Here is a 16,690-nt window from a genome sequence, read left to right as displayed (position 1 = left end):
AGGGGATTGGTGCGCGTAGAACTCTTCGTATCCGGTGGTAAAAAAAAAAAAAAAAAAAAAACAGTGAAATTCCGTTTGCTTGTATAAATAAATTGTATAAATTATTTTTGCCGCGCTTCATTGATTTGGGATTGGACACCAACAGATATGTGTAACAATCTGAACTGAACTGGAGCTCGACGGCATAATAATAAAAAAGCAAAAAAAAGAACAAAATCTCGGTCACTGTTTATTAAACACATCGGAAGGTTTTAGTTAATGTTTACATGTTAATGGGTTTTTATCCTAGTGATGGGTTTCATGCTGTGCAGGTAAATTTGTTCGTGGCGTATCTCGGGCAATCAGACAGAGATATAGAATTCAGAAGTGCGCTTTCTTTTTTTTTTTTCTGCTGCTCGGTTCTCGCATTAGGTAATATTTTCAGAATGTGAGAAGACCTACAAAATGCACATCCTGATCACAGCTACAAATCTAATCTAAAGTGACAACTGGGATACTCTCCCAGACATTTTTCTCTTTAATGTAACATGACTTTAAATTGATGCAGCCCCACAGTGATTGAAAAACTCTCACCGCTTGTCTCTCGTGATTACATTTCTGATCTGTACAACTTAATATTTAAACTTGGTGTGTCTTGGTTTTCTAAGCGATTAGGTCCCCCATCCCATCCCATCCCTCCCCCCTTTAAGGGTAGACATTCCTTTATTGCACAAATGTTCTTCCTTAATTAACATTCTCGTTAGAATTGTGCATCACTATAATGAAGACTACCAATTAACATGTTAATCGCACAGGGAATATTGGAAGGGGGTCATAGAGGGTTAATAGTTGAAACTGAATTTTTTTAAATTTTTTTTACTGTCGCCTGCTTGGATGAAATTTTACATTTACAAAATTAGGGTTGCTTTTATCAATGCTTGCTAGAGCAAGTTTTTTTCTTTGTAAGTTTGATAGAACGATACGGAAGGTTTTTTAACATTTTTACATGAGCAAAATTGAAAGTGTTGCTTTTGTTTTATTTAGTTAAGGCTGCAGAAATCCACTAATTTGCTTGAACATATAAATTGTGTAAAATTATTACTTGCTGCATTTCTTTGCTTGGACAGCAATCCGCAGTAAACCAATTTGTGGTAGCCACAACCGGGCTTCAAAGATAATTATGGAAAGATTGTCTTTATGAAATTATTGGTATGTTTGAGTGGATTTTGGAGAAGAAATAACCACGGCACTCAGGGCTCTTTGGAGAGCTGACTTGTGCACAAGTCAGGTTTCCAGCCCGTCAGTCAATAATAATAAATCACTTGGCACTCAGAAGTTTTGCAAGGTGAAAATAGAATATTTTGTTTATTTTGTGCATCCAGTTCAAAGATTTTTAAACGTTTTCGGTCTAATCACAAGACCTTCATCAGAAACAGCTTTGAAGTACTGAAATAAACATACAAAATCAACATAAAGTTTTTTAACAAAAGGAAAACATGATGCACACTATATATACATATACAACAAGACATGATATAATTCTATCACAATCAAAATACATCACATGTTACGTGAAAAAGAACAGTTGTGGCGGTCTGAACGGATCCGGACTGGTGCTCCGTGAGTCGTGAACCTCAAAAAAGGACACTATAAGCTGTGAACGTGTATAAGAAAAATATTAAATACATTGCACAGTATTGCTAAAAAGTCCTATAGAAGGACTACCGTTAGAAAATGCAGCCTGACTGCCCCAAAGGATACTGGGTGTACAGTAGTTCTGCTAGACGTGGAGTCATAGTGAAGGGGACACGGAGGTGCAAGGTGAATACCTAAAATAAAAATATGATAGCATGAATAAAGCATCGCTGCTGTTGACCCCACATGTTGGTAACGAAAAAACGTATAGGCATACACTCCTATATATCACTGCAAAGACCACAAAATGCTAAACCACCTGGCTACGAGTTATTATACAGTAATATTGTGCCCATAAAGATTATGTGCCAAATGTGGCCCTATATACGGTACCTGGAAGCCAAACAAAAAGGCATGTGGACCCAGAGAGCCAGCGCAAGATAGTACCTGGGAGACATGGAAAGGGAAGCCTGATATATAGCACTAAACGCTGATAACACTTAAGCAGTCAGTGGATGTACTGTGCCCTTATTACCTTTATAGTCCTGGAGGGATGAGAGAGAAACACCGTAGCAACATATAATCGCAGGGGAACCGGTGCTGGGAAAATAAGGGTGCAGAAGATAAGTATCCATGCAGGTCTATGTCAAGCAGAGTTACCGGTTGCTGTGTGTGTAATCGCTACTATACCTGGTACCTCCAAGTATATGGCGCTGGGCTGCAGGGGCTGCCGCTGGTTCCGGGACCGCTGTGGTACAGCGGTACTTCCGGGTATAAATGCACGCTGGATAGGGGTCACCTGACCCACCGCGTCATCAGGGTCACGTGGTATGCGGTCGGCGAAGCCGCGCATGCGCAGTTCAGGCTCAAAATAGAAAGAAGGCAAAAAAGCCTGTAATGTGTGGAGCCTGTAGCGCCTGCGCAGTGGCTCTGTTTGGCTAAGGGACCGCGCCTGCGCAGATCAAGGAGGGCTGTGAAGATAAAGCCTGCCATGCCTGCAGGCTGGGAGATGGGCAATAAGTTTAGTGAGAACCATAATGCATGCAGGCTGGAACGTGGAATACCAGACCATAAACAATGATGTATGTGTCACCAATAGAAGCCAGATGGTCAAAAATAAGCAAATTTGGGGTGGTCGCACAGCCCTACTATAGGAACGATAGTTAAACTCTAACCTGGAGTACAGTGCAAAAAATTACTCTACCGTGTGGGGTGACACCAGTACCCAGTGCGAGATGCGGTGTTAGCGGTTCTAGATAAGAGAAAGAAGGAATATGAACAGTTAAAAGCCAATTCACATTGGTAGGCAGGAAATCAATACATCAATATACATTGAAAAAACTTCACAGTGATGAACATAGTATATTGCAAAAATCACAAGATATATTACAAAAATGCTGAAACCTCATAGTCCCTATTCAGTCCCTTTGGTTCTAGGGTCTGCAGTGAGAAGATCCAGTACGCCTCCCTCTTTTTAAGCATTTTAATGCGGTTTTGGCCCTCCTCAGGGGGTCTATCTGTTCCAGAACCTGAAACCTAAGCTGAGAGATGTTATGATTTTTTTCAACGAAATGATGTGGGAGGGGAAGGTGAGTTTTTCTGCACCGAATGGTGGATTTATGTTGGGACACCCTATCCCTAACCGCTTGTGTCGTATCACCAACATAGGCGAGGCCGCATGGACATTTGATCAGATAGATTACAAACGAAGATTCGCAGGTATAAAAAGCCATTGATCGGTATAGCTTTGCCTGTATGCGGGTGAAAAACTGAGGGACCCTTCTGTATATTACTGCACTGAAGGCAATTGAGGCAGGGAAAGGTGCCCTGTGTCTGGGTTTGGAGGAAGGATTGTTTTGGGAGCATTACACCCGGACCCACGTCTGCTTTGACCAATCTATCTTTCAGATTTTTTGCCCGTTTAAAACATGACAGGAATGGTACATTGAACTCCGGAATTTTTGGATAACTCTTTTTTAATATATTCCAGTGTCTCCTGATGGTGGACTGCACTAGCCCAGAGAATGGATGAAAAGTCGTGACGAAGGGGATTCTCACATTATCACTATAGCTGAATACCTTCGAGTCCAAAGGATCCCACGGGGTCTGCGGGTTCCTCTACAACCCACATTTTTTAGGGAAGACAAGGACTACTGCACAAAATTTTAGCACATCGTGAACAAATGCTCGGCAGACCTGATGACGTTAACCCTCTCCTATCTACAAAAAAACCTGGATTCGGTAAATACCCAAATAGATGCCATCGAGAATCAATTGACCAGCACGATGCCACAGGAGGAGTTCCAGGAACTCAAGATGAAGAACCAAGAACTATTACGTATACACAGATCAGAACTAGAGAAAAAGAAGAGATCAAAATTCTTGAGGTGAGACGACACAAGCGGTTAGGGATAGGGTGTCCCAACATAAATCCACCATTCGGTGCAGAAAGACTCACCTTCCCCTCCCACATCATTTCGTTGAAAAAAATCATAACATCTCTCAGCTTAGGTTTCAGGTTCTGGAACAGATAGACTCCCTGAGGAGGGGCCAAAACCGCATTAAAATGCTTAAAAAGAGGGAGGCGTACTGGATCTTCTCACTGCAGACCCTAGAACCAAAGGGACTGAATAGGGACTATGAGGTTTCAGCATTTTTGCAATATATCTTGTGATTTTTGCAATATACTATGTTCATCACTGTGAAGTTTTTTCAATGTATATTGATGTATTGATTTCCTGCCTACCAATGTGAATTGGCTTTTAACTGTTCATGTTCCTTCTTTCTCTTATCTAGAACCGCTAACACCGCATCTCGCACTGGGTACTGGTGTCACCCCACACGGTAGAGTAATTTTTTGCACTGTACTCCAGGTTAGAGTTTAACTATCGTTCCTATAGTAGGGCTGTGCGACCACCCCAAATTTGCTTATTTTTGACCATCTGGCTTCTATTGGTGACACATACATCATTGTTTATGGTCTGGTATTCCACGTTCCAGCCTGCATGCATTATGGTTCTCACTAAACTTATTGCCCATCTCCCAGCCTGCAGGCATGGCAGGCTTTATCTTCACAGCCTTCCTTGATCTGCGCAGGCGCGGTCCCTTAGCCAAACAGAGCCACTGCGCAGGCGCTACAGGCTCCACACATTACAGGCTTTTTTACCCTCTTTCTATTTTGAGCCTGAACTGCGCATGCGCGGCTTCGCCGACCGCATACCACGTGACCCTGATGACGCGGTGGGTCAGGTGACCCCTATCCAGCGTGCATTTATACCCGGAAGTACCGCTGTACCACAGCGGTCCCGGAACCAGCGGCAGCCCCTGCAGCCCAGCGCCATATACTTGGAGGTACCAGGTATAGTAGCGATTACACACACAGCAACCTGTATCTCTGCTTGACATAGACCTGCATGGATACTTATCTTCTGCACCCTTATTTTCCCAGCACCGGTTCCCCTGCGATTATATGTTGCTACGGTGTTTCTCTCTCATCCCTCCAGGACTATAAAGGTAATAAGGGCACAGTACATCCACTGACTGCTTCAGTGTTATCAGCGTTTAGTGCTATATATCAGGCTTCCCTTTCCATGTCTCCCAGGTACAATATCCCAGGTACTATCTTGCGCTGGCTCTCTGGGTCCACATGCCTTTTTGTTTGGCTTCCAGGTACCGTATATAGGGCCACATTTGGCACATAATCTTTATGGGCACAATATTACTGTATAATAACTCGTAGCCAGGTGGTTTAGCATTTTGTGGTCTTTGCAGTGATATATAGGAGTGTATGCCTATACGTTTTTTCGTTACCAACATGTGGGGTCAACAGCAGCGATGCTTTATTCATGCTATCATATTTTTATTTTAGGTATTCACCTTGCACCTCCGTGTCCCCTTCACTATGACTCCACGTCTAGCAGAACTACTGTACACCCAGTATCCTTTGGGGCAGTCAGGCTGCATTTTCTAACGGTAGTCCTTCTATAGGACTTTTTAGCAATACTGTGCAATGTATTTAATATTTTTCTTATACACGTTCACAGCTTATAGTGTCCTTTTTTGAGGTTCACGACTCACGGAGCACCAGTCCGCATCCGTTCAGACCGCCACAACTGTTCTTTTTCACGTAACATGTGATGTATTTTGATTGTGATAGAATTATATCATGTCTTGTTGTATATGTATATATAGTGTGCATCATGTTTTCCTTTTGTTAAATAACTTTACGTTGATTTTGTATGTTTATTTCAGTACTTCAAAGCTGTTTCTGATAAAGGTCTTGTGATTAGACCGAAAACGTTTAAAAATCTTTGAACTGGATGCACAAAATAAACAAAATATTCTATTTCACCTTGCAAAACTTCTGAGTGCCAAGTGATTTATTATTGAGTGGATTTTGGAACCATAATACATCATATATCATATATGTGTCATATATTGTCTTGATTTCATGGTGGCAGGTCTTTTGAACTTTTGGAATTATTGGTGCTCTGCTTTTATGAAAGCAGATATGTCAGTCAGCTATCAGAATACAAATGTCAGGACTCTGAACATTTTTTACCTTTCGTGCATTACTGCCCTTTTTCAAGATGGCGTCTTTGGTCTCATGTGCACTGTGTCTCCTGCTATAAAACTCCACCCCAGCCTTCAGTCTGTGCTAGAGTATTCTGCCTTGCATCCAGCTCCTGACCTCTGATTACTCCCTGGCTATACACCTGCTCCTGTGAACCTGTGTGGTGATCCTGCTACTCTGCTCAGAGTTCCTGCTGCATACACAAGTTTCCAGTAATCCTCCATCTGCTGTTCGTGTTTACTTCCATCTGCATTTGCTGGTCATGTAAGCTGTTGCTGCTTTGCAATAACCTGAGACTATTAACCAGGCCTCCCTGGTTGAGCTAAGATATGATTTGAACTGTCTAATAAGCATATCTATCTGTGCCTGGACTAAGACAAGGATTTATTTGTGTCAAGTATCCTCAAGAATAACTGTGCTTCATAGACTTTCTGCTTGATTGCATTTTCCCTGAAGTTTCCTATAGACTGCTAAGCTGCGTTTATTATTTGCACCAAGTGTTGTGGACTTGAGTTTCTCTCTGCACCTGTTTGAATCACCGTGTCATAATATAGACTTTACTACTTATAAAACTGTGTCCTGTAGTTGTCTTGTTCCAAGCAAAGAGTCTCCTGAGTTATCCCCTATAATTATTACAGGATACTCCAGCCTAAAAAGAAAAATTAGACTGCTGGAACAATGACTGCAGAAAGCAAATTAGAGCAGGTGTTTTCCATAATTCGATCACTGCAGAAAGATGTGGAAGGTCTGCAAAAGAAGTTTGGAAGCTTTGAACACAATCAACAAGTGTTTGGACAAACTTTGCAGGACTTGAGCAACCGCATGGCAGCCCAGGAAAACAAACTTGCTGGCATAGAGTCCCAGTATGGACGGGCTTTTCAGGACATAAGCACGCAAATAGCTGCACAAGTGACTTTACCCTCTGGGCAACCGCCACCAGCTGGCCCACCTAAGTTGCCCCATTCAGATTTAATGGGGATCGCGACAAATTTTGTGGCTTTATGAATCAATGTATGCTATATTTTGATGTGCATGCTGACCGTTTTCCTACTGAGAGATCCAAAGTATTGTGTGTAATAATGCTACTGACCTCACGAGTGCTCGCCTGGGCGAATCCGATGATTGAGTCTCGTGACCCATGGTTAAATGACTTGGATGATTTCTTGGCTGCTTTGGCATTAATGTTTGATGACCCTAATCGCCGTGCAACCGCTGAATCTGCTTTGTTGTCTTTACGCCAGGCTAAACGTTCTGTTATTGAGTATGCCACTGAATTCTGGAGATTGGCGGTAGATACCAATTGGGAGAGTTATGCACAATTGCCTATTTTTAAAAGGGATCTGTCTAGTTTTGTAAAAGATGAACTAGCCCGCTCTGAGTCACCACAAGAGCTAGAGACATTTATACAGCATTGTGTGCGCATAGACATTCGCCTTACTGAGTGTAGGCAGGAGAAATTTGCTGCATATAACCGTGTTTCTAACTTTTCCCTTCCTTCCAAAGAGCCTGCAGGTAAAACCTCTCGGGAGGTGGAGGAGGTGCCCATGCAAATTCATTCCGTTCAGAGGCGTGAGATCAATGAGCGCCGGGAGCATCGCCTGCGTGAAAGTCTATGTTTCTACTGCGGCCAGTCTGACCACTTCTTGATCAATTGTCCTAAGTGTCCTAGACAGCCTAACAAGGTGCTAGCAGCAATAGGGGAGTATGACAACTGTGATGATGAATCTGACATCTCTGAATGTAGCCTGTCTTTAAATGCTGTATTCCGTTCACTTTCTATGACTTCACCCCCCAAGGAGCTGAAGGAAAAGAACTCTCACTGTTCTCTCCCTATTAAGATCCTGTGTTCAGGACAGTGGATTTCCAGTTCAGCTATGATTGACTCTGGTGCAGGTGGCAATTTCATGGATATCGCATTTGCCAAGGAACATGGTATTAAAATTCAGCAAAGAGCCTCTCCAATTACCATGGAAACAGTGGATGGGTCACCTTTAATCTCTGGGCCTGTGGATCAGGAAACCGTACCCCTTGAAATTTTGTTGGAGCCTAAGCATCAGGAGCAACTTTCTCTCTTGCTAATTTCTTCTAATTTTCCTGAGATTTTAGGCATTCCTTGGTTGCGTTCTCAGAACCCAGTTATCAACTGGGAGACCAAGGAGATTATCTTCCCAACAAGGAGCAACTCCGTGTTAACAGAAGCTGTCCCTGAGTCCACGACTACGGAACCACATGTACAGGTATTTTCTTTACCTCCAGCTTATAAAGAGTTCTCTGACATCTGTGACATGAAGAATGCAGATCAGCTTCCTCTACACAGGCATTATGACTGTCCCATTGAGCTGCTTCCCGGGGCAGCCATTCCTTTTGGTAACATATACCCTTTGGCGGCACGTGAGCTTCAAGCCTTAAGAGTATATTGATGAAAATCTGGCCAAAGGCTTCATACGTACTTCTTCGTCACCAGCAGGGGCACCTATCTTTTTTGTAAAGAAGAAGGATGGGACCCTGAGACCCTGTGTTGACTATTGAGAACTCAATAAGGTAACCGTATGAAACTATTACCCTTTACCTCTGATTCCCGAATTACTGGAAAGAGTCCGCCATGCTAAGGTGTTCTCTAAACTGGATCTTCGTGGGACTTATAATTTGGTGCGTATTCGTCCAGGGGATGAGTGGAAGACAGCATTCAGATGCCGGTATGGACACTTTGAATCTCTTGTGATGCCCTTCGGGCTTTGTAATGCCCCTGCAACATTTCAACACCTTGCTAATGACATTTTCAGAGATTTGTTGGACCAGTTTGTAGTGATGTATTTGGACGATATACTAATCTTTTCTGACTCTCTACAGGAACATGAAGAACATGTCAAAACTGTTTTAAGACTTCTGAAAGAGAACCATCTGTATATTAAGCCGGAGAAATGCGAGTTCCATCGTTCTGAGATACAGTTCTTAGGTTATATCATCTCTCCCCAGGGGCTGAACATGGAATCTGGTAAGATTCAGGTTATCCTTGACTGGCCGGTACCCAAGAACGTGAAGGAGGTCCAACAATTTATTGGTTTTACAAATTTCTACAGACGCTTAATTCGAAATTTTTCTGATGTTGTCCGTCCCATTACTTCCTTGACAAAGAAGGAAAAGCCCTTTAAGTGGTCATCACAGGCTCAAGAAGCTTTTGATCGGCTTAAAGTCTGTTTCACATCAGCACCGCTGTTGATACACCCAGATCCAACACTTCCTTTCATTATCTACGTCCCGGAGGTCATCCGTCTGCAGATCCTCAAGTTGGTCACAGGGGGGTACAGAAGACACAAGAGTTCCTGAGCTGATTCTTCTGGTGGCCAACTTGCCTGAAGGATACCAAGGACTATGTTCTCTCTTGCGAGGTATGTGCCCGTTACAAGACTCCTCATGTGACACCTATGGGTCTTCTACAACCATTACCTGTTCCGTCCCGCCCTTGGGGGTCTATATCAATGGACTTTATTGTGGAGCTGCCTACATCGGGGCGCATGAATACAATCATGGTGGTAGTTGATCGCCTGACTAAAGCTGCTCATTTTGTTCCGTGCACCGGCCTCCCCTCAGCTAAAGATACAGTGAACTTGGTTATACAGAATGTCTTTCGGTTGCACGGGGTTCCGGATGAGATCATCTCTGACCGTGGAGTACAGTTCACTTCAAGAATCTGGAAGGGGTTTTGCTCTGCACTCAATATTAATGTCTGTCTCTCTTCTGCTTACCATCCCCAGACAAATGGTCAGACTGAGCGTACTAACCAGACGCTGGAACAATATCTAAGATGTTATTTCAGCCATCTCCAGGATGATTGGTTGGAGTTGTAGCCGAATTTTCATATAATAATTCTCAGAGCGCCTCCACTAAATTTACACCTTTCTTTGCCAATCTGGGTTATCATCCGTGTATTTTACCTAGGTCTCCAATTAATTCTCCGTTTCCGGCAGTGGAGGAAAGGCTGACTGCGATGAGACAGAATCTGGAGGTTCTGAAGGAATCCCTGACCACAGCTCAAGAGCGTTATAAGAGATCGGCTGAAAGATTCCGTAAACCTGCACCCATGTTCAAGGTAGGAGATTCCGTGTGGTTAGCAACTAAGAATCTGAAGTTAAACGTTCCTTCACAAAAACTTGGACAGAAATTAATTGGCCCTTTCAAGATCAACGGTATTGTGAGCCTGCCGGCTGAAGCTGCCTAGGACAATGAAGGTACACCCAGTTTTTCATGTATCTTTACAAAAGCCTGTATCTCCTAATACCTTCCAGGGACGTGTTGTGCCACCTCCGCATCCTGTGGTGATTGATGGGCAAGAACAATTCATTGTGGAGGAAATTATTGATTCCAGGATTCGCAGGAATCGGCTCCAATATCTGATAAGATGGCAGGGATATCCCCCTGAGGAAGACTCTTGGGAACCTGTGGAAAACATCAATGCCCAACAGAAGATTTCTCGTTTTTATCATAGATTCCCTGAGAAACCAGGTCCAGGATCGTCCTGAGGCCGCTTCTAAGGAGGGAGTAATGTCAGGACTCTGAACATTTTTTTACCTTTCGTGCATTACTGCCCTTTTTCAAGATGGCGTCTTTGGTCTTATGTGCACTGTGTCTCCTGCTATAAAACTCCACCCCAGCCTTCAGTCTGTGCTAGAGTATTCTGCCTTGCATCCAGCTCCTGACCTCTGATTACTCCCTGGCTATACACCTGCTCCTGTGAACCTGTGTGGTGATCCTGCTACTCTGCTCAGAGTTCCTGCTGCATACACAAGTTTCCAGTAATCCTCCTTCATCTGCTGGTCATGTAAGCTGTTGCTGCTTTGCAATAACCTGAGACTATTAACCAGGCCTCCCTGGTTGAGCTAAGATATGATTTGAACTGCCTAATAAGCATATCTATCTGTGCCTGGACTAAGACATGGATTTATTTGTGCCAAGTATCCTCAAGAATAACTGTGCTTCATAGACTTTCTGCTTGATTGCATTTTCCCTGAAGTTTCCTATAGACTGCTAAGCTGCGTTTATTATTTGCACCAAGTGTTATGGACTTGAGTTTCTCTCTGCACCTGTTTGAATCACCATGTGATAATATAGACTTTACCACTTATAAAACTGTGTCCTGTAGTTGTCTTGTTCCACTCAAAGAGTCTCCTGAGTTATCCTCTATAATTATTGCAACAAACTCTATACATTAGCAAATAGTTCTCTTTGACCTGATGAGGATGACGAATTTGCTTTGAAAATTGATATCAGCACGGTTGTAAAATTCCCAGCCCACGTAGCCTGATTGATAGCTCCTCAGTGTCCCTCCTCCCTGCTGCAGAATCTGCCTCCAGCTGGTCTGATTGTAACTTCCAAGTGTCCCTTCTCCATACTGGTAAATCTTTCCCCTCATAACCCAATTGTCATTCCCATAGTGTCCCTTCTTCCTGCTTCTGAACCTCTCCACCTAGCCTGATTGACAGCCCCTCAGTGTCCCTCCCTGCTGCAGAATCTCCCTTCAGCTAGTCTGATTGTAACTCCCAAGTGTCCCTTCTCCATGCTGGTAAATCTTCCCCCTCATAACCCAATTGTCATTCTCTTAGTGTCCCTTCTTCCTGCTTCTGAATATCTCTCCACCTAGCCTGATTGACAGCCCCTCAGTGTCCCTCCTCCCTGCTGCAGAATCTCCCTCCAGCTAGTCTGATCGTAACTCCCAAGTGTCCCTTCTCCATGCTGGTAAATCCTACCCCACATAACCTGATTGTCATTCCCGTAGTGTCCCTTCTTCCTGCTTCTGAACCTCTCTCCACCTGGCCTGATTGACAGCCCCTCAGTGTCCCTCCTCCCTGCTGCAGAATCTCCCTCCAGCTAGTCTGATTGTAACTCCCAAGTGTCCCTTCTCCATGCTGGTAAATCCTACCACACATAACCTGATTGTCATTCCCTTAGTGTCCCTTCTTCCTGCTGCTGAATCTCTCTCCACCTAACCAGATTGACAGCTCCTTAGTGCCCTTCTTCCCCACTGCAGAATCTGCCTCCAGCTAATCTGATTGTAACTGTCAAGTAAATCCTACCCTGCATAACCTGATTGTCATTCCCTTGGTGTCCCTTCTTCCTGCTGCGAAATCTCTCTCCACCTAGCCTGATTAACAGCTCCTCACTGTCCCTCCTCCCTGCTGCAGAAGCTCCTGCCAGCTAGTCTGATTGAAATGCCCAAGTGTCCCTTCTCCGTGCTGGTAAATCTTACCCCTCATAACCTGATTGTCATTATTAGTGTCCCTTGTTGTGAATTCCGTTCTCGGACTCCCTCCTGTGGTCATGAATGGTACTTTGGTTAGTTCTGCTCTTGGACTCCCTCTGGTGGCTTTGAGCGGAACTGCTGGTCACTGAGGTTGGCTTTGTCAGCTGCTCTCGTTTATTGCTTGCTGGCTTCCTTATTTAACTCCACTCAGATCGTTACTTGATGCCAGCTGTCGTTGTTTCAGTATTGGTTCAGATCTCTCTTGGACTTCTCTGAGGACCTGTCTACTCCAGCAGAAGCTAAGTCTTTGCTAGTTCATTTTTTGTTACTGCTTCCTGAATATATTTCTTAGTACTGCTATTTCTACTCCAGCTTGCTATCATGATATTCCCTTGCTAGCTGGAAGCTCTGGGGTGCAGAGTGGCACCTCCACACCGTGAGTCGGTGTGGGGAGTCTTTTTGCTTACTCTGCGTGGCTTTTTGTAGTCTTTTGTGCTGACCGCATAGATCCCTTTTCTATCCTTTGACTAAATTAGTGAAGTCTGGCCTCCTTTGCTAAAACCTGTTTCATTCCTGTGTTTGTGACTTTCCTCTTAACTCACAGTCAATATATGTGGGGGGCTGCCTTTACCTTTGGGGAATTTCTTTGAGGCAAGGTTAGGCTTCTATTTCTATCTTTAGGGGTAGTTAGCTCTTAGGCTGTGAAGAGGCGTCTAGGGAGAGTTAGGTACGCTCCACGGCTATTTCTAGTGTGTATGATAGGAGAGTGTTTGCGGTCAGCAGAGTTCCCACTTTCCCAGAGCTTGTTCCGATTTCTAGTTTACTCATCAGGTCATTCCAGGTGCTCCTAACCACCAGGTCCATAACAGTCCCTACTTTCTGCTGCTGAATCTCTCTCCATCTAACCTCATTGACAACTGCTCAGTGTTCCTCTTCACTGCTGCTGAATCTCCCCCTAACTAGTCTGAATATAGCTCCTCAATGTCCCTGTTCCTTGCTGCTGAATCTCCCCACAGCTAGTCTCATTATAGCTCCCCAGTGTACCTTCTCCCTGCTTATAAATCTCCTTCTACCTTATTATCATTCCATCATTCCTTTAGTCACCCTTCTTCCTGCTGCTGAATCTCCCCCCTCCTAGACTGATTTGAGCTCCTCAGCGTACCTCCTCCCTGCTGCTGAATCACCCCTATCTCTAGTCTCATTTTCAGCTTCACAGTATTCCTCATCCCTGCTGCTGAATCTTCCCCCACCTAGTCAGATTCTAGCTCTTCAATGTCCGTTTTTCCGGCTGCTGAATCTCCCCCACCCATCCTGATTGTCAGCTGATCCTTCTCCCTGCTGATGCTGAGATCTCACACTGCTCAGTACAATGTGTAGCTGTCAAACTAGGTGAGATGAGATTGAATACACTTGGACTCATGAGTTATTTCATTCTTTAGCTGGACTATTATAATGTTCAACTTAATATCAGGATTATACAGCCATTCTAACATGGATTTTCAAAGTAAATACATCAGCCTCATCAGGTCTAAAATATGCAGATTACATTGTGAAATCTTTTAGCAAATCTGCTTTTAATGTCATATTTTGACATCTGACACTGATATGTTACAAATAGAGTTGAGCAAATTTTTCAATATTTGGTTCGGATTACGATTGCTGGCAAATATTGTTATTTGCAATATTCGCCGAACGCCGTTGAAGTCAATGGAAGTAGAAATGTTAGGAAACGATCGTCAAACATAAATTCGGCACGAATAGGGTATGAATATGGCAAATTCAGATTCGACAATTGTTTCTGAACATATTCGCTCAACTCTAGTTGCAAACAAATAAAAGCTCCGGCGCAGGCATACTTTGTCTGAGGGCAGAGCAAAGTACTGCAGTGCGCAGGCATCGGACCTCTCCGACCTTTCCCAGCGCCTGCGCACTGCAGTACTTTACTCTGCCCTCAACAGGGCGGACAAAGTACGCCGGAGCCAAAGCCGCGGCGTGAAGACAAGAAGAGGACGTCATCGTAAGAAGGTGGGAGGCCCCGGACCGGACTGCGACGCCCATCGGACAAGAACAGAACCAGGACCTCCCCTGGAGGAGTTGTAGAAGGAAGATAGTCATCATTTGTAATATTGTACTATTCCTTTCACTGGGACTTTTGTCAAACACTTGGGGAAATCGATGACTCCCTGATGGTTTACTTAATGTATATACTGAAGAGTGAGCATTCCTAGGCTAAAATATTACATAAGCAAATCTGAAATATTCAGTACCCTATATACATTCAGGCTGTAAGTTCTCACCACGACTGAGGCTTCTTCATGACTACTGAAAGCTTGTAGTATTTTTATATTCTCTTGCTTATTCAAATAGTCCTTTTTCCATCTCTCTTTTATATACATGATAGATATACTTCTTTTCTTCTCTTATTTTTTTTTCACCACGCTCTGGAAAAGAACGACTTTTTAAATAATTGTCTCCGTGGACCTAATGCTGCCTGTTCCTTGTTTATGTCTTATTTAACATCTGGCTTTAGTGGGGAAGGAAGAAGCATTTCTTGCATTATAAAGCCTTTCATTTTTTACCCTGTTTTATGTATTGATTGTGGCGCTATTACAAAAGATAGAAGTTTATTGCTCCGTTATGTTTAGAATACAGTTTCCTTTTTTTTACTACCCATTTATATTGTGCTTTCGTTTGCAAAGTGTGCACTTTGATTTTAAGATTGATACAGAGTTGAAGGAAGGAAAATTGATAAATATTTTGGTTCAGGTACAGAATATTATCTGGAGCAAAATCCTTTGAAGAGTACAAATGGGCAACCTTTTTTAGATGTTTGAGAAGAGTTCTTGTGAACTTCAGCCTTGACCCCATGTTAAAGCCACATGTGACTTCCAGTGATGATCAAAGCTTCCACACTTGTTCTACAATGGTTCGATATGGTGGTGTGGACATTTAGAGAAACCAATACCACATGAAAGTCTACATCCTAGTGGGCTTGAGTTTACTCAGTACTTGTTATGGGTTCACCTGGAAAGGTGGATTCTCTGAGTGGTTGGTCAGTAACAACATGGACCTAGGGAGATTGAACAGTGGGCAAAATTTGCCAGATGGTACGTGGATCAGCAAGGACCCAGAATAGCAGGTTATGCAGGATGGCAAGCAGACAAGTAGAGCAGAGAACACCAGAAGACATAGAGCCAGGACTATGGATATAAACAGAAGCTGTAAATGTATAGTCAGACCAGAACTTGCATCAATCAAATGGTTAATGGCGGAGCTGTCTGTTATCAGCAGATTGATAGTCAATGGCAGAGATGTATGCAATCATCAAACAAATAGTTAACCACTGGCAGTAATAATAAACAGGCTAACTGGATCCTAAAGATTTCACACTTGTGCAGCAGCATTGTAGTGTGAACAGCACCAGTATCAGCAGAGAAGAGTTTGTTGTTTGTATGCTTACAGCAGATGAATGGTTGCCACAGGTCTGGACCAGGTGGTAAGTCCAGTTAGATGATAAGCAAGCAGGAGTTTGCTAAAAAGATGATTAGCCAGTTGAGAGAAATGGATGGGGAAGCAAAACTCCTGAAGTACATGCTGTAACTGAATGCAAGGTTTACTTAATATCCAGGTAGTTGTGGTTGTGTGAGTCATCCTTTAAAGACCTTGGATGATGATGTCAAAGGAGTTCACTGGGTTACTTGGAAAACCGGGAGTGAGTTACAACAAAGGGATAAGGCCATAGCAGAAGGGAGCAGGGCCCAGCGCTGGTGTCGGGACAGGTGATTAACCATGCTGATCCTTTCAAAACCTATATGTGCTCTATAATGTAAGGTGGAAAATGGAGTTGGAGGATGACTACTGAAAACCTGAGGTCTACTCTGTTACTGACTATCTTATACCAAACAATCCTACGCTAAATGTAAGGTTGTCAAGACCATCCAAAGTACTGCAAGTGTGTCTTTAATTTTGTTATCTAAGCTCAAAGGAAGTATTCCCGATATCCCTATATACTTGCATTCTCAGCTCGGCTGAATGTGTAGGTGTGTCCAGTGTAGAGAGCAAAGTATGGTGCTCCGATACCCGTCCAATGGTGGCTTGTCTTTCAGGAGAGCAAAAGGATTGGACATTGCAATTCAACATACCAAATCCTTCTCGTCTATGGTCAGCCTGCCCCCTGTAGTCATCTTAGTCTAATGAGTATGAAGAGTCTCAGACTAATGTTCTGTATATTACTAAAATTGCAGCATCAGTAAATGTGCTTCGCA

The 16,690-nt window shown here is 43.4% G+C and overlaps 1 protein-coding gene across 11 annotated transcripts in view; it reads left to right on the top strand.

Annotated features, from left to right (window-relative positions):
- WWOX (WW domain containing oxidoreductase) overlaps positions 1–16,690 on the top strand; it is a 1,206,506-nt gene that overhangs the window by 187,271 nt on the left and 1,002,545 nt on the right. Inside the window, exon 7 of one of the 11 annotated variants that reach the window (XM_077288373.1) lies at positions 3,605–3,653. The exons of the other annotated variants lie outside the window; for them this stretch is intronic. Coding sequence (XP_077144488.1) covers positions 3,605–3,646 — 42 coding nt within the window. The 3' untranslated portion in view covers positions 3,647–3,653. Of the gene's footprint in view, positions 1–3,604; positions 3,654–16,690 lie in introns of those variants that run through there. 11 annotated transcript variants of the gene reach the window in all.

This window comes from Ranitomeya variabilis, chromosome 2 (genome assembly GCF_051348905.1).
Source record: "Ranitomeya variabilis isolate aRanVar5 chromosome 2, aRanVar5.hap1, whole genome shotgun sequence".
In the NCBI taxonomy this organism is placed as follows: Eukaryota; Metazoa; Chordata; class Amphibia; order Anura; family Dendrobatidae; genus Ranitomeya; species Ranitomeya variabilis.
This window is presented reverse-complemented; position numbering and strand designations above follow the sequence as displayed.